Source organism: Lactuca sativa, chromosome 5, assembly GCF_002870075.4.
Source record: "Lactuca sativa cultivar Salinas chromosome 5, Lsat_Salinas_v11, whole genome shotgun sequence".
NCBI classification, from domain to species: Eukaryota; Viridiplantae; Streptophyta; class Magnoliopsida; order Asterales; family Asteraceae; genus Lactuca; species Lactuca sativa.
The window spans coordinates 28,788,832-28,808,204 of NC_056627.2; the positions used below are offsets into that span (position 1 = coordinate 28,788,832).

The 19,373-nt window shown below is 44.0% G+C and overlaps 1 protein-coding gene across 1 annotated transcript; it reads right to left on the reverse strand.

The window, feature by feature from the left end:
- Positions 1-250: 250 nt before the first annotated feature.
- Positions 251-907, reverse strand: LOC111880502 (uncharacterized). Its single transcript, XM_023876927.1, has one exon. It carries the CDS (start codon positions 905-907, stop codon positions 251-253), a length of 657 nt encoding a protein of 218 aa, XP_023732695.1.
- Positions 908-19,373: the final 18,466 nt, after the last annotated feature.

Consider the following 19,373-nt stretch of genomic DNA (forward strand, 5'->3'; position numbering starts at 1 on the left):
ATACCCCTTATATGCATCTAAGAAACACTTCAGCTTGAATCCTTGCAACGACTGTACCTTTTGGTAAATTTGTGGGAGGGGGTAGCAATCTTTAGGGAATGCTTTGTTTAAGTCGGAAAAGTCTATGCACATTCGCCATGAACCATCTTGCTTGTGAACCATAACTGGGTTGGCAATCCACGTCAGGAATATCACTTCTCTTACTATTCCAGCTTCTGCTAGTTTGGCCACCTCGGCGTTGATTGCCCTATTACGGTTTCTTTTGCTTAACCTCCTTTACTCCTAGTTTAATTACAAGCTTGTGCTCAATGAATTTCCTTTCTACCCCCACCATGTCCATGGGGGTCCATGAAAACACGTGTTTATACCGCTTGAGCAGGTCGACCAAAGCTCTTCTCACGTGAATTGGGAGGTCACCTCCAATACTGACCGGCTGGTCAGGGTGTTCCTTGTTGATCACCTCCTTTCCCTTTGTGGGGTCGCGTCTCAACTTCTTGGCCTCTTTAGTTATCTCTGATGGTTTCATAATTGCAAAGCATTGCAATTCTCTCGGTGGAGTGGCCAATACTGTGGCTGCGCCCGTTGGAGTGTCGAACTTCATGACTCCATGCATGGTTGATGGAACCGCCCCTAGCTTTAATAGAGTTGTTCTCCCTAGAATAATATCTTGTTCCGCCGCATGCCGAATGACCACAAAGTCAATCAGGGCAGTTTTCTTTTGCTGCTTATCATGGCTGGTTATGGTCAAGGGAAGGTGAATTGTACCCAGCGGCCATAGGCTATGGCCGGTGAACCCGACCAGCCTCCCTGTCGTGGGCTGCAGGTATTCCTTACAACGATCTGGGAGGAGCCGAAAACAGTGCTCATAAATGATGTCCACTGAACTTCCCGTGTCCACATAGACCATGTGTATGGTTACATCCCTGATGGAGGCTTGGATCACTAGTGGGTCGTCGCCTCTTCATCCCTCCGGGCGAGGGTCTTGAACGGAGAATGTGAGCGTGCGCATTGGGGTTCTGGTGGTCCCCTGTTCTGTCTGTTGTTCTCCCCTGCCTCTCTTACTCCGTATCATGAATATCTCCTTGGGCTGGACCCCTTCGCGAGGTGTGTTTTTAGCGTTTTCAGCATCAAACTTAGCATGCAAGCTTCGTGCTATTTCCACCAAGTACCCTTTAAGTTGCTTCTGCTCCATTTCTTTTTTAAACACTGAATAGTTAGCTGTGTCATGCGTCTTAAGTTTGTGGTACTCGCAGTACCGGTTCTTTGGCGACTTGGCTGGCTGTTGCTTCTCTGACACCGTGTACAGCTCTGAAAGGCATCACCACAAACTCGTAGTGGCCATAGCGCGTCCGAAACACAGTCTTCTACACATCCTCCTCTCTGACCCTCATATGATGATATCCTGAATGCAGATCAATCTGAGAGAACCAAGATGCTCCCTGTAGCTGGTCAAAGAGGTCGTCAATCCTCGGGAGTGGGTAACGGTTCTTCACCGTTACCTTATTCAGCTCCCTATAGTCTATACACATACGATGCGACCCGTCCTTCTTCTTCACAAACAGAATCAGGGCTCCCCAAGGTGAACTACTTGGCCTGATAAATCCCTTGTCTAGCAGCTCCTGCAGCTACGTAGACAACTCCTGCATCTCGGGAGGAGCCAACCGATACGGTGCCTTGGCTATCAAAGCCGCACAAGGGACTAGGTCGATCCTGAACTCCACCTGCCTCTCCGGAGGTATCCCTGGGAACTCCTCGGGGAATACATCCGTAAACTCTCGCACCACGGGTACATCTCCCACTGTAGCCTTTCCCACCTCCCGGGTATCCATAACATATGTGACATATCCTGCGTAACCCTGCTGAAGGTAACGCCTAGCTCTCGCTGCTGAACATAATGCTGGTCCTTGCTGTGGCCTCTCGCCCTGAACTACCAACTCTCCCCCACTTGGGTTCCTGATCCGAACCAGCTGCTGAGCGCAATCTATCACTGTCCCATTGGGGCTCAACCAATCCATGCCTATAATCACCTTGTTCCCTCTCAACGGAATAGGAACCAGGTCCACCAGATAATGCTCCTCGAATAATCTCATCACACAGTCTCGGAATACAATCAATGCTCAGACCGAATGGTCATATGCAATCTCTACGTCTAGAGGGAAATCCAACATGCCTGAATACTCGGGAAATCTCTTGCTGAGCGCGAGAGAAACAAACGACTGGGTAGCACCCGAATCAAACAATACCTGAACTGGGATACCGTTCACATGGAACGATCCTAAACAGAGCACATACACAACATATCAAAATCACAGTAGCATATCATAACAGCATAAATAAGAAGTCATACCCGTCACCACATCGGGTGCAGCACGTGCCTCCTCGGTAGTCAACTGGAATGTCTGGCTCCTCACCACTGGAGCCTCTGCCTTGCCCTGCCGGCCATCAGTGATCTGCAGGGTCGCTGGAGCTGGCGCCTTCACTGGCGCTGATGCTGCTGACAACTGGGGGCAACTGGCCTTCTTGTGGCCCCTCTGGTTGCAATGGAAACACAACAACCCAGACGTCTGAATAACCGGTGCAGGGGCAGTACAATCCCTGCTGAAATGCCCCGTCTTGCCGCACTTGTAGCAGCTCGACGATCCTAGTCTACACGCCCCCTCATGTGGCCTGCCGTGTTTCCTACAGTGGCCTAGTCCTGACTGGCCTTTCGGCCTACCATCTGATCCCTTGGGCTTCTTCCCCGAAGCCCCAATCGACTGCCCCTTCTCTACTTTCCTCTTCCGGACATGCTCCAGATCGATCTCCCTCTCCCTCACCCTGGCAATCATGGACTCCAGGGTAGGGCAAGCTGAAAAGCTAACATGCTCTCAGATGTCAGCCCATAGCATGTCATGGTAGTGGGTCCTCCTCATATCCTTATCTCCCGCATATTGGGGCACCAGCAATGCCCTCTCCCGGAACGTGGCGGTGATCTCCGCCATAGTCTCCGTAGTCTGTCTCATATCCAAAAACACTTTGGCCAGCTGCTGAAGCTCTACCGCTGGCATAAACTCAGCTCTGAACCAGGTCACAAAATCCAACCATGTCATAGCTGTTGGATAAGGTGTCTAAGTCCATAACTATTTCTGGTAAGTACTTGACTCGACCCGGCATGGTCCATTTGGGTTGCATGGCACCATGCAATTGGATAAACTAAATGAGAGAAATAACACATATGGTTTATTAATATATTATAAGTTCTAATATATTAATAATATTATTTAATTAGTTTTGATCAAGAATTAATTTAGAATTAATTAAGTGATCAAAAGATAACTAATTAGATATATGGGTAGATTAAGTAAATCTTCAATATCTTATATAGTGGACTAAGATGCTCCATGGATTATCAAGTTGGGTTCCACCCATAAGATGCTCCATGGATGCTCCATGTAGTTAACCCATGGATCAAGAAATGAAGAGTGATGGAACATTAGGGTTTACCTAATGCAACACACTATATAAGCAATGTAACTCTCCCCAAAATCGGTTACACTAAGAAATAAGAGGGCTTGGCCGATTTTGCATGTGTTAGAGTATTCTCTCAAGTTTATTCTTTGCATTTGGTGTTGTGTGAAGCATTTGAGGCATCACACTTGAGGTGCTAGGCTTACAAGGTTTTAAAGAACACTTTCAACAACAAGGTATGTAGTTCTATCTTTTATACAAAGAAAATTGTACCCCATGTATGCTAGATAGGTTCATAACCTTGGAAAACAACTTTGCATGATTATTAGACAAACATAGATCCAAGGTTATTAGGGTTGCATGTACACTTAGGAAGTGTTAGAAAACAACTTTGACCTATGTACCGGGCCCGGTCAGAACTAAGTTGATGTGTTCAATTAAGTTCTTTGTCAAACAAATCGGGAATCGGGAAACAAACTGCTGGACAATAAGAAAGACATTGTTCCATGTAATTGTCCGGCTGATATCTAGAACAGAGGATTATATGATCACTTATCTTAAATGGCGTATCAACATCTTCTTAGTTCCAAGAGACCTTGAAAGAGCTACGATTTCCGATTGGTTCCTGAAGTATTGCAGTGATAGTTATTAGACTTATCCAAGTGGGAGACTGTTGGATAAGGTGTCTAAGTCCATAACTATTTCTGGTAAGTACTTGACCCTACCCGGCATGGTCCATTTGGGTTGCATGGCACCATGCAATTGGATAAACTTAATGAGAGAAATAACACATATGGTTTATTAATATATTATAAGTTATAATATATTAATAATATTATTTAATTAGTTTTGATCAAGAATTAATTTAGAATTAATTAAGTGATCAAAAGATAACTAATTAGATATATGGGTAGATTAAGTAAATCTTCCATATCTTATATAGTGGACTAAGATGCTCATCAAGTTGGGTTCCACCTATAAGATGACCATGGAGTTAACCCATGGATCAAGAAATGAAGAGTCATGGAACATTAGGGTTTACCTAATGCAACACACTATATAAGCAATGTAACTCTCCCTAAAATAGGTTACACTAAGAAATAAGAGGGCTTGGCCAATTTTGCATGTGTTAGAGTATTCTCTCAAGTTTATTCTTTGCATTTGGTGTTGTGTGAAGCATTTGAGGCATCACACTTGAGGTGCTAGGCTCATAAGGTTTCAAGGAACACTTTCAACAACAAGGTATGTAGTTCTGTCTTTTATACAAAGAAAATTGTACCCCATGTATGCTAGATAGGTTCATAACCTTGGAAAACAACTTTGCATGATTATTAGACAAATATAGATCCAAGGTTATTAGGGTTGCATGTACACTTAGGAAGTGTTAGAATGCTCAAAACCCATTAATAGCCTCAACAGTCGAGGCTCCCAATGAGTCACCAACAGACTCCCACCAGTCTCTAGCTCTGTCTCTCAAACACCCTGCTGCATATCTCACCTTCGACCCCTCGGGGCAGAAGCTGGTCAGATGTGCGGACTCAATGTCCGCAATCCATCGTTTGGCAGCAATGGGGTCCTTCGCCCCATGGAAATTCGGCACACCACTGCCCCTGAAGTCCTTAAAGGACAGTGTGTGAGATCCTGACTGGCCAGTCATGTCACTTCTGAACGCCCTGAGGCGGTCCTCCATCAGCTCAACTATCCTTTCCTTGATCGACCCGAAAATGATGGGGGTCGACTCAAGGATGCTTCTGGTGATCTCTGACGCGATGAACTCGCGTAGCCTCTCATCTACTGGCTCGGAACCTGATCCCGAACCCGATCCCTCTCCAGAACTGCCAACTGTTGGCCTCTGACGTAGTACCATCATTCTACAATACATACAGGCAACTATTGGTGATACTGATACCTCTAAAGGGATCACATCTATTACAAGTTCCCCGGTCTTGTCTTAGCCTTCCTCAATTCGGGTACAGATCCTCTACTTTCAGTAGTACGGGCCCATACTACCTTCCACATCTATATGTACCTTCCTCAAGGACTGCCTTGATTCAACTAGATCCCTTTTACCACTGCTGATCTATGCTACTCTTATCCTAGGCTTACCCTAGGAAACCTCTGACTCCACCCAACCCAGTCCTCAGCTGCTGAAGGTCTCTTTGTAATGCCAATTAGCCATTACCTGAATACAATCACATGCAGCGAGGCTCGGATAATCCTTCGAGTAAGGGACTCATCCCTACAACGGTTAGGACTCAAACAAGAGCTAAACAATAGGGTCAAATCCAACACTCTGAGATTATTCAACCCTGATCGCATGTGACTTTAACGTATTCACCTAACAGCTAACTCCCATCACTCAAATCCCACATAGCACAAAGCAAACAACATTCGGACAAAAGGGAACAATCTCAAGCAACTTTATGCTCATAACAAGAACTGCACTAGCATATAATGCTAAGCTCATACTATCAGGCATAACCTAGACAGACTATCCTACTGTTGTCTACTCAATTCTAGCATGCAACTCTCATAAGCTGAAGCACATAAAGCAGGCACATAAGGCATCACTCCTAGATCCTTAGTCCTATTCTAGCATGGTGTTCTACTGAAACTGATAAACGTAACATAAACTTGCATGGGTACTTTGGGGAATACTTACTTGAGCTCGGCCGGTCGCGCACATCACACACTTCGTTCTTTCTCAAAAACTCCTTACTTAACTTTTAGAAAACATTTTCTTTTTTTCAAAATCTTTTAATCCCTCGATTTGAGTTCAGACATCCCCGAGGGTGTGTCCGAATCCCTCAAACCAGGGCTCTGATACCAACTGGTAACGACCCAATTTTCACGCCCAAAAATTTCATTTAACTTAAGTGGTTTGTAAAACATTTGTAGTAAAACATCATCTGATCATATCATTTCATAAAAACATATCTCGTGTCTGAAAACCCAAAACATGAAAATAATAATAATGTCAGAGTACAATCCCAGAACATCTCATGATAGGGAAAACCAAGGTGCGTGTGTGTATGATGTGCCGCTACCGCGCCAGATCATTCAGCTTCGCTGAAGAGGTACCTGAAACCAAAACTGAAAACTGTAAGCACGAAGCTTAGTGAGCTCCCCCATCGTACCACATACCATACAATCACATCATATACATACTGCCAGACATTTCTGGGGTGCCCGACCTACCCGGTACGGCCATTCTGGGGTGCCGACCTACCCGTACGACCATTTTGGGGTGCCGACCTACCCATGCGGCCATTCTAGGTTTCCGTCCTACCCGTGTCAAGCCATTCTGGGGCGCTGACCCACCCATGTCAAGCCATTATGGGGTGCTGACTACCCTTCGGTCCTAACAACCGAACCTCGGGGACTATTTCACCCCCTACTGTTACTATCACATATATCATAGCATAATCTATTGTCAGACATATCTGGGGTGTCCGACCTACCCTTCGGTCCTAACAACAAAATCTCGGGGACTCTTCCCCTCCTACTACCTCTATCTCATGTAACATATCATGCTAGCAGCTAAACATATCATAACATAATGTTAGGCATATCTGGGGTGCCTAACCTACCCATCGGTCCTAACAACCGAACTCTATCACTATCACATACCATATCACGCTAGCATATAACATATCAGGTAGTAACCACACAGATGAATATCACAAAGACAAACATCTAGCATATGATCCCTACTGGTGGGCCTGCATTGTGGCCGTAGACCCACCGCTACTGGAAGGTAACTCACCTCGTAGTAGCTGCTGAACTGTGCGGGAATCCTCTGACTGTCGCCGCTGCTGCTCCGGAAATCCTTCGGCTATAATTCCCACAAAACACTTAGTTAGAAACTGACATCTACTCTTAGGGTAAAATGACCATTTTACCCCTGACCAAGTCAAAGTCAAAAGTCAACTTCTACTTGACCTAACTCGCCGAGTCGGCTCGCCAATTCGCCGAGTCCCTATCCTTCCATTAGACCTCATACCCGTCTCTACTCGTCGAGTTAGGCGATTACTCGACGAGTTTTCCTTCTAAATGAACATCGACTAAATCCTCATCCGACCGAGTTGTATGAACTACTTGTCGAGTTCATCATCAACTGATACACATGTCTTGTCCTTGGCTCGCTGAGTTGTATGAACAACTCGTCGAGTTCATCTTCATCCTATGAACATGTTCTGTCCTCGACTCGCCGAGTTGATGAACAACTCGTCGAGTTCTATGAAGATTGCCTTGGACTCGCCGAGTTTGCTCATGCACTCGCCGAGTCCCATGAATTCCCAGAACAATGGCTTAGTCCAGAACGTTGGGTCACCCCTTGGGACCCCCTTAAAACCTTTCCACACTCAACTGGGTCCTTATGACCCTAACTGATATGGGACAGAACCTAGGACTCGCCGAGTCCAAGAACAGACTCGCCGAGTTGGTCACAACCACTCACTGAATCTTCACTTTCTAATGTACAACACTTGATCAAAATGTAGATCTATGCTTCTACAATCGATCTAGCATGTAAAGTTACAACCTTTACGTGCTTGCATGGGACTTTAAGCTCAAAAGGTCCTAAAACAAGCTCTCACAATGCATGGGGCCTTCCTTGAGAGCAAAAGCCACTCCATTCTGCCTTGTAACCCCTCTAAGGACCTAGATCTGAAACATCAACCTCAAACCATGCTTGCAATCATGGTTGGTGACCAAAATGGCTTAAAAAAGCCCTAAAACTCCCCAAAATGGGATCTATCAAAAGAGCAAGCAAGGTATAGACTTTATACCTTCTGAAGTCTCCAAATGATGCCCAAAACCGAATCCTTCAAGCCTCCTCTTGATCCTTCAAGCTTTTCCTTCCTTCCTTGGATCACAAAAGCACCAAAATCACTCCAAATGCCTTAGATTGCTTCAAAAATGGCTAGGGTTTGCTATGGGGTCTTCTAGGAGCAAATGGGGCTAAAGAGGCTGAGTTAAGGTGTTTAAATAGGGTGCAAACCCTCGGATTATGTTTTTTTTCCCAAACAGGGTCTACTCGCCGAGTCCGGGACTTGACTCGCCAAGTCCACAACTTAAACTCCGCGCCTCATCCCGCTTCTACTCGGCGAGTTGGTCCTTCAACTCGCCGAGTCCAAGACCAAAAGCAAAATATTAAAAAAAATTAAATAAAAAGAACGTACCAAGAACCAGGTGCTACAAATTCGGCCTGTTTTAGGAGATTCTTTCCCATGAGTTTCTACGATAAAGGGCCTGGCAAAAGCCCCCATGTGAAGGCGTCGACTATGAGCCCCTTATCATGCCCCGGTACATTTAACATGGCGTTTATGAATCTTGTGAAGTATTCCCGTACAGTTTCACCCTCCTTTTGCTTACAACCTATGATTGAATGAGAGTATCCCTTGTACTTGCGCAATTGCATGAAGTTGGTAAGGAAAAGGTACTTAAGTTGGGCGAAATTAGAGATGTTGTCCGGTCGTAGCGTCTTGAACCACGTGCCAGCGTTGCCATCGAGTGTAGTCGGAAAACATGTGCACCAAAACCTCTCATCGAGATTTAATGACATCATGATCCATTCATATGTGTCGATGTGGCTATCTGGGTCAGTGGTTCTGCTATATGTTTTGAGCATCAGTAGTTTGGCTATGTTTGGTATTTCGTAGTCCAATAGTTCTTTGACAAACAGAGACATCACACTACGGGAAAGGCATTCGTGGTCGGGGATGGTGGACGATCCCGGCTACTGATATTGTGTGCTTATGCCATACGGTGGCGGTGTGTGATAGCCAGTTTTTGGTCCGTAAAAGGGGTACCGTTGGAATGGTAGTTGGAGGGAGTAACTGGAGGGGAAAGGGTGTATAGGGGTCATAGGGCTCACCGTTTTCGTCTGTTGTAAGTTATTGTTGGCGGCTATGGTTGGTCCGGTCCATGTGCCGGTTAGTGAATAGACAGGTGGTGTATGAGCTATCATAGTTTGCGCCAATGATGGCACCGAAAGCATTGAACTCTGTCTTCTTGTTGCCTGGTACGACGGTGGGATGTTGAAAACGTGGCCTGGTGGAAGCATCACTGAGTGAATCGGTTGTGTCTGTTGCGATGACGACAAGAAGAACGGTGGTATCTAAAAAGACGTTGTCGGAAATGCCCCCCCTCCTGGAGTTGTTCTTGGCTGGTGAACTGGCGGTTGTGGGGCATCTTCAGTGGTTACCGTTGAGCTTCCTTCGCCTGTAGTGGCCCTGTTGACCGCTGTAGGCAGCGGTGTTTTGTCCAATGCTGCCATGGGACGTATGGGACTAGCTTGTTGTCCTTCACTGCCATTGGATACCATTTGCTTGTCGCTTTCGTGCTTTTAATTTGTGTTCTTGGTCTCACAAACGGATGGCGCCAAATGATGCAACCTTGGCTTTGCTCAATCAATGTTGTTCACTTGGATTCTCGGTTGGCTCTGCAAGATCACAAAGAAAGAATGTCGTCAGCCTCTTTTCGGGAGGAGTTCCCGGAAGAACGCTTCGACGGTCATGTTAGAGAGTGTTTAGGATCCCTGGGTGTGCGCTCTTCAAGAGTCCAGAGAGCTTACCTCGTAGGTCTGAGAGCGTATCCTTTTATACCTAGCTCCCTTGCCTGATCCGTACCAGACAAGATCGCTTTTTGGGGAGACAGGATCAGGGGCGCTGATTAGAGAGTCATGCGCCTTCAACCGTTAGGGCGCTCTTATTGGCTCTGATGGTAATGTTCTGATCCTCCTACTTGTCTCCTGATAGTATCTTTTGTCTTGGAGCTGGGAGCGTTTCTTGGCGGGCGCGATCCTTTCTCCTGTGCGTTTCGCTCCCGCGGACGCTAAGCCTGCTGGGCTGGGCCCGGTTGGCGTGCGCGAGCCTTTCGTCTATGCCTTCCACTCCCGAGGGTTCCATCAGACGCTAAGCCCGCTGGGTTGGGCCCGGTCGACGTGCCCGACTCGTGCTTTTGTCGTGCTGCCCTAGGCAAGTCATCACACACATACTCCACCACCCCTTGGTTTTGTCTTAGCCCCTCTTGAATCGAGTACGGATCCTCTGCTTTCGATAGTACGGACCCATACTACCATCCACATTTATCCTTACTTTCCTCAAGAGTTACCTTAACTCAACCAAGTCCCTTCTACTGCTACGTATCCCTGCTACTCTCATCCTAGGCTTGCCCTAGGGAAATCTCTAACTCCATCCAAACTCGTCCTCAGCTGCTGAAGGCATCCTTGTAATTCCAATTAGTCATCACCTGAATACCATCGCATGTGACGAGACTCAGATAATCCTTGAGTAAAAGACTTGTTCCTACAACGGTTGGACTCAAACAAGAGCTGCGTAGTAGGGCCAAATCCAGCACTCTGAGATTATTCAACCCTAATCACATGTGATGTGACGTATTCACCTAATGGCTAACTCCCATCACTCGGAGTCCCACAAAGCTCAAAGCAAGCAGTATTCGGACACAGGAAACTATTCAAGCAATTCTATCCTCATAACAAGAAACTGCACTAGCATAAAATGCTAAGCTTATAATATCAGGCATAACCTAAACAGGCTATCCTACTGCTGTCTGCTCAATACTAGCGCGCAATTCTCATAAAACTGAAACACATATATAGCAAGAACATAAGGCATCCTCCCTAGATCCTCGGTCCTATTCTAGCATGATGTTCTACTGAAACTGAACTGATAATCATAACATAAACTTGTACGGGTAATTTGGGAGTACTCACTTGAGCTCGATTGATCGCATGCACCACACCCTTTTCACTTTTTTTCGAAACTCTTTTCTATTTATAAGTTTCCTTTTCAAAATTCTATTCGAAAATATTTATCTTTTGAAAACCTTATACCATTTCCTTAGTTTGAGTTCAGACACACCCGAGAGTGTGCCTGAATCCCTCAAACCAAGGCTCTGATACTAACTTGTAACAACCCAAAAATCATGACTAATTTTTTTTTAATATTACTAAAAATCGCAACATCAACTATTAGATAATAAAACCATGAATCGTATGTCTCAAGATGCCATAGTAAGTGTATCAATTCACAACTGTAGTTAATATCATATCAAAAAATCTAAATAAAACTCCTAGGAATAAACTGCAACTGTGGTGTGTGCCATGCCATCAATCCGATCTCTTCCCCTAGCTTGCGGAAGTACCTGAAACCAAAACTGAAACTGTAAGCACAAATATTAGTGAGCTCCGCCAAACTACCACGTACCATGCGATAACATATAAACACATATTGGGCCTTGCCCACTACATCGGACCAAGATCCAAACTAACTTGGGCCTTGCCCCCTGTATCGGACCGAAGTCCGGCTAACTGCATCGGACCGAAGTCCAGACTAACCAGGGACTTGCCCCTACATCGGACCGAATTCCAGCTAACTGCATCGGACCGAAGTCCAGACTAACTGGGGCCTTGCCCCTTGCATCGGACCGAAGTCCGGAACTAACTGCATCGGACCGAAATCCGGACTAACCGGGGCCTTGCCCCCTGCATCGGACCGAAGTCCGGAACTGAATGAGCATAACATATCAACTAGCATAAGCATATATACTGCATACTGCATCGGACTGAAGTCCGGAACACATAGCACAAAGACATGCTTGAATCACAAAGACATCAAGCACACTAAACTACTGAATCGGACCGGAGTCCGGATCTACTGCTAACTAGACGGGTCGGCATTGTGGCCGTAGACCCATTCCTACTGGAAGGAAACTCACCCGAACTGCTGAACTCGGCCGATAACCCTATGGCTGCTATCTAACGACTCTCCGAAATGCTTCTCCTCTAGCTCCCTGAGCTACCAATACCAATAACAACACTTAGCCTAAGCTGAACTCTAGAAGCCAAACTAAGTAAACTCTGGTCAAAGTCAAAGTCCTGGTCAAAGTCAACCTTCCAGCTGACTCTACTCGCCGACTCAACCCGTAAACTCCTCAAGTTCTTAGACTCATAATCCTTCAAAATACCACTCACCTCGCCGAGTCACCCCAAGACTCGTCGAGTTCAACGATCTCCGAGTCCCATCCTGACCAAACTCACTGAGTCACCCCTCAACTCACTAATCTGCGTCTTAACCAGAGAAGTTTGGGGTTCTGCGACCAGACTCGCCGAGTCCAAGAACAGACTCGTCGAGTCCAAGGCAATCTTCAACAGACTCGCCGAGTTGTTCTTCCAACTTGTCGAGTTCATGTCCATCTTCATACAACTCGCCGAGTCCACCCATGTGACTCGTCGAGTCGCTTTAGTTCTTAATCCATATGGTGACTTTTCGAGCCATGCAGGGGCTCCAAACTATAGATCTACACTTCTAAGGCCCACCATTCACGTAAAGTTGCAAACTTTACGTGAAACCAAGGAGTTATAGGCTTGAAACACTCTAGGTCTAGGGTTTGAGACAAACATGTTTCACCAATACACCAAAGACCGATACTTTATGGGTTTCAAGGCCTAGACAAACCTAGATATGAAGTTCTCTCTGCTCACCAAGGCACAATACACGAATTGGCCTTGGAAACGGCCCTAAAATGATAAAATCTAACTAGGAAAGGGGATCTAAATGAATAACCGCCAAGTTATGAGCTTCATACCTTCAAATAATCTGGAATATCCCACCAACTCAGAATCTACTGCCAATTCTTGAATCACCAAAGGTTCCTTTCTTCATTCTAGATTCAAAGCACCCAAAAATGGCAAAGAAAGCTTGAGAGCACTACAATGGAGGCTTAGGGTTTCGAGAGTAGGTAAAGGGAGTGATGGAGGTTGGGATGGAGGCCTGAAATGATGCTTAAATAGGGTACCATGTCCGGAAATTAGGGTTTCCCAACCCATACCAGACTCGTCGAGTCAGTCTCCCCGACTCGCCGAGTCGGTCACTTAATCCGCAACATGGGTCACGCTCCGAATCGTCGAGTTCCTCCTTGGACTCGATGAGTTGACTCCTTTAACTTAGGGCTTTTCTTTCCTTTCCTGGTCTTCCTGATTCTGGGTGTTACAATGTGTATCCAGAAGTCGAGGAAACCCTAACTGACTCGTCGAGTCCTCTGCTGACTCGTCGAGTCCATGCTGAAACCAAACAATAGGAAAACCCTTCCCAACTCGTTGAGTTCCTTATCCAGCTCGTCGAGTTCATTAAGTCCATTTATTGTCCAGATGATTTTCAGCCATTCCAAGGCTCCAAGTGGTAGATCTAGCTTCCTAATGCATGCTTATCACGTAAAGTTGAAAACTTTACGTGCATGCAAGGCTCTATAGGCTTAGAATACCAAATCCAAGATTAAAATAAGGTTTAACTCAAAGGGCAAAGCTAATACTTGCTAAATCTAGAAACTTATAGTTATAGAGGCCAAGATAAGTTCAGATCTGAAGTTGCAACTTCAAACCCTAGGCCATACCCTACAATGGCCATCATACATGCTAGAAAAGCCCTAATCTTAACCATGAAGAGATCTAGAAGGTGGAAAGTCAAGGTAACGAAATGTTACCTTTAGGTGATGCTAAAATGGAGTAGAGTTCAGGTCCCCAACTGTTCCTTGCTCAAAGCTTCTTGATCCTTAAGCTCCTCTCACGAAGATCCACCTTTTAAGCTTATAACACACAAATATGGAGAGAAAACGCGTTTTAGGGTTTCTGGACTCAAAGGAGGCTGTAAGGGAGGCTAATGACCCTTTAAATAGGGTGCAAAACCCCGGAAATTAGGGTTTCATCCTCCAGCTCCAACTCGTCGAGTCATGCCTCTGACTCGGCGAGCTTGTCACTTAAACACGTGGCCAAAATGTTCCTACTCCACGATTCAGGGCATCCAACTCGTTGAGTAGACCTTTCAATATGAAATTAAAGCTGTAAAATTAATACCTGAGAGTCAGGGTGTTACAATTCTCCCCCACTTGAACTAGACTTCGTCCTCGAAGTCCGCTGCGGTGAACAACTCCGGATAGTGCTCCCGTATCTCAGCCTTTGGCTCCCAAGTCCACTCCGACCCTCTTCGATGCTCCTATTGTACCTTTACTAAAGGTACTTCCTTGTTCTGTAGAACCTTCATCTTCCTCTCCAGTACGGCCACTGGTCTCTCTATATAATTCAGGCGCTCGTCGACCTGTATGTCTTCCAAGGACACTACTGCTGTCTCATCTAATACGCACTTCCGCAATTGGGACACGTGGAAAGTGTTGTGGATCTGACTAAGCTCCTCCGGTGGCTATAGTCTATATGCCACTTTGCCAACCCTGACAATGACCCTAAACGGCCCAATGTATCGGGGACCCAATTTCCCCTTCTTCCTGAAGCGGATCACACCCTTGCAGCGTGAGACCTTCAGGAGTACCATGTCACCGACCTGAAACTCCAACTCAGATCGGCGTCGGTCGGCGTAGCTCTTCTGCCAACTCTGTGAGGTCTGTAACCACTGTCTAATATGCTAAATCATTTCGGTAGTCTACAAGACTATCTCGGTCCGACCCATCACCCTGTGACCCACCTCGCCCCAACAGACTGGGGTGCAACATCTCTGTCCATACAACAGCTCATAAGGTGAGGCACCAATGCTGGAGTGAAAAGTTGTTGTTGTAGGAGAACTCTGTGAGGGGTAGGTAGGAGTCCTAACTCCCACCAAAGTCAATTACACAGGCCCTCAACATATCCTTGAGAGTCTATATGGTCCGCTCGCTCTGGCCATCCGTCTGCGGATGATAGGATGTATTGAAGTGCAGTCGTGTACCCAGTTCCCTGTGGAACTTCTGCCAAATTTGGGAGGTAATCTAAACATCACGGTCTGAGATGATAGAGACTGGAACCCCGTGACGAGCGACAATCTCGCGTATATACAAGTATGCCAGCTTCTCGGCCGATGAGCTCTCCCGAATGGGCAGGAAATGAGCACTCTTGGTCAATCGATCCACGATTACCTAGATAGCGTCGAACCCCTTCGTCGTTCGCGGCAGATTGGTGATGAAGTCCATAGTGATCTGCTCCCATTTCCACATGGGAATCTCCAGAGGCTGCAATTTGCCGTGCGACCTCTGGTGCTCGGCCTTGACCATCCTACAAGTCAAGCAACTCTCGACATACCAAGCGATTTCCCACTTCATGCACGGCCACTAGTAACTCAATCGCAACTCCCGGTACATCTTGGTGGCCCTCAGGTGAATAGAGAAGCGAGACTTATGAGTCTCCTCCAATATAGTCTGTCAAACCCCACCAGACATCGTAACCCATACCCGACGACATTAGGTCAACAATCCCCAGTTATCCTGCACAAATCGGGCGTTCTCGCCCCTGATCCTCTCCAGTTTCCAGTTCTCTAGTCGCATTCCCTCAACCTGAGCATCTCTAATCAAACTCACGAGTGGAGAATCCATCGATATCCTCATACATGTCGCTGGGGTGGAATACCCAGCTGACTAGCGGCTCAGAGTGTCCGCCACCACGTTCACCTTACCTGTGTGGTAAAGGATCTCACAGCCGTAGTCCTTGACTACATCTAGTCATTATCATGCATGGTTATAATGACTCACATAGAGATCCAATATCATCTAAGTAATCATGGGAAATCATATTCATTCGTTGTGACGATATAATAATACAAAACGATCATACTATTTTATTGGAAAACATCGGGTTTTCTGGGGAAACCAACATTATTCACTTGTACTTTCAATAACAATAATACGAAACTTCTCATTTATACACGTTTTGAAATCATTCATGCATATACTTATGGATCATCACACCTTTTGTATAAACAATTGTCGTTTAAGAAAATATCGGATTTTCTGGGTTTTACAAACTATATAAAACATTTTCATATCAAACCTGCTTATGAACTCACTAACATTATATATGTTGACGTTTTCAAAATAACTTGTATTCTCAGGTAACAGATAAGCTGAAGAACAATACCAAGTGTGTTAGGATGTTATGTTTTGAAAACTCTCAAAGAATTTATGCTATGGATATGTAATATTTAGACAATGTACTAGATGTGAACAAGGTCAGTTGTAATGTATTGATGCATGGTGATGTTTATGCTATGTTTCATGTATATTCATTGTGATGATATTTCTGTTGGATTAATGTCTAAGTCCATAACTATAATTGGTAAGACTTGACCCGACCCGGCATGGTCCATTTGGGTTGCATGGCATCATGCACTTGGATAGACTTAAATGAGAGAAATAAGACACTTATGGTTATTAATATATTATAAGTTCTAGTATATTAATAATAAGAATAATAAGATTATTTAATTAGTATTGATCAAGAATTAATCTAGGATTAATTAAGTGATCAAAAGAAGACTAATTAAATATATGGGTTGATTGTGTAAATCATCCATACTTATATAATGGGCTAATGCTCCATGGATTATCTAGTTGGGCTAAAACCCATATGATGCTTCATGGATCCTCCATGGTGTTTTTGTACCCATGGATCATGGAAATGAAAGTCCATGTCAATTAGGGCTTACATGGTGTAACCCTAACTATATATGCATCTAATTCTTGACCAAAATCGGTCACTAGTGAGTGTAAAAGAAGGGCTAGCCGATTTCATGAAGTGTAGATTTCTCTCAAGTTATTCCAAGTGTATTTGGTGTTGTGTGAACCATTTGAGGTGTCACACTTGAGGCACTTGGCACTCAAGCTCCATGAAGACTTTCTACATGAAAGAGGTATGTATTTTATCTTGTTATATTCATTATTTTGTATGCTAGATTAGGATAATACCTTGGATGTTCATAATTGCATGTATAATAGAGAAAACATAGATCCAAGGTATTTAGGGTTGCATGTACACTTAGGAGTGTTAGAATTCTCAAAACCCAACAGTGGTATCAGAGCCTAGGCTTGTTTTCAATTATACTTGATGCAAATTGCTGAAAAATGCTGAAAAACTCGATTTTCTGGCTTTCTGGGCACTGGACTCGCCGAGTCCACTTATGAACTCGCCGATTCCATGAGTAAAATCATCCTACTCGCCGAGTAGGTTCATGCACTCGACGAGTAGGAGCCCCAGACAGCATATTTTCGAGGTTTTTGGCTAGAAATGGACTAGGAACATTACCCTAAGTTGTTTTTGAACTTATAAACTTGTTTTTGATGTGGTAATGTTCATGCTAATCCAATTTCAAAGATAATTGTCAATAGATTCATGTTTTGAATGAGTTTAGTGATTAGGCTAATTACATGAAAAAGTTTGATTTGAATTATCTTGTTCTTATGAGTTGCTTAGATTAATAGAAAGTTATGTGAAATTATTCTTTTGAATCCAAATTAATCTAAGAGTTGATTCTAAAATGTGTTTTTGTAACTTGTCCTCAAGTTATATGGAAAGTCACATTTAAGTTTCATAAAACTCATAAAAATTAGCAAAGGTTACAAAATGAAGAGTCTAGTTCTAATTAAATGGTTTTATGACTCCATAACTTGTCCTTAAGTTATGGAGGTTCAAGAGTCACTTCATTAAGTAATAAAATATGTAACCTTAATTAATTCCATAAGTTATAAAATAAAAAAAAGTTAATTCTTTTATTAGTTTAAAGTCTTCCATAACTTGTCCTCAAGTTATGGAACTTGAAGAGTTTTTGGATTAAAACTACTTTAAACACATAAGTTATGGAATTAATTAGTTTTGAATAGTTTCAAAACTTTCCCTCAAGTTTTGGAATTTGAAAAGTTTTCACTTATGAATACTTTAATTCCAAGTTAGCCCTTAGAATTTTAAAAGTTAAAATTCAACCCTTATACTTTATAATATTATAAGTTAATAATATATATATATATATATATATATATATGTGTGTGTGTGTGTATAAGAGTAAAGTCAGTCTTACCGTTAGTAGGCCTCATTCACGAAGCCGATCTATAAGGGGGTATAAGGTTACTGCCTATAAAATGACAGTTTAATGGGTGTCCACTCTCACCCATCGCTTCCTTGATCGGTGGAGGTTCGTTAGCCGAACGGGTAGGACAAGGAATAGAATTCTCCCTTCATTAAAAGTATTAATGATAAATACTAAGTAACTAAACTCTTAATAATACCCAATCTTAGTTACTTAGGAAAATGTGAATAAGGTGCTAATCCATGAAATTACACTTTGCACTTTGTTTAAGTCGGTTAGTGGAGCGTGTGTGGTTAACCGGCACACTAACTCGTATTTAACAAGGTAGGCAAAGGGTAACCTAATGTTTATCATAGTATCGATGGAGCGTGTGTGGTTAACCGGCACATCGATTGAGGGGTAAACACTTAAGGGTACCAAGTAATTTGCATGGTTACTTCACACCTTGTTTTGTGATCCTCGGCATCCCAGTCACAAAACCTGAAGGGCACACTCTAGATTGAAACATGTCATTGAACAGTTCAATGAATCTCAAAGATCTAGGAGTTTCAAATCCAATTAAAACCTAATAATTCATTTCGTTTATCTTGGTGGAAATTGGTGAATCGTCATTCACCTACCTTCAAATATTTTATAGCTTGGATTACGGCATCCCTCTTCCAAGTTATAAAAATATTGTGTTGGGTCCTAGCCTTAATATTTCATATTGGGTGTCATATTAAGGACTTTAGATCAACTATCTTGAATATCTCCCAAAAGATGTCTAGTTTAGACATTTATGATCTTCCCAAATCTCTTGAAACAAACTTTCCTAAATGAAGATGATGTCCCATGGAAATCATACTTCTTTCACCTCCTTCAATTATTCTCCCTAACCCACAAGTTCCTGAAAAGTTTAAGGTCACCCAAGCCCTATTGGCAAGCAAAGGTCTATGTGTGATCACATCTTGGAGATGTAGTCACATATTGACAAGCCGAGAGAGTTGGGTGTCAAAGTCTTGAGAAAGTTGGTGGCTCAACTACTTTCTAAGTCACATAGTGAGTTCTTTTGGAACACCTATGAAA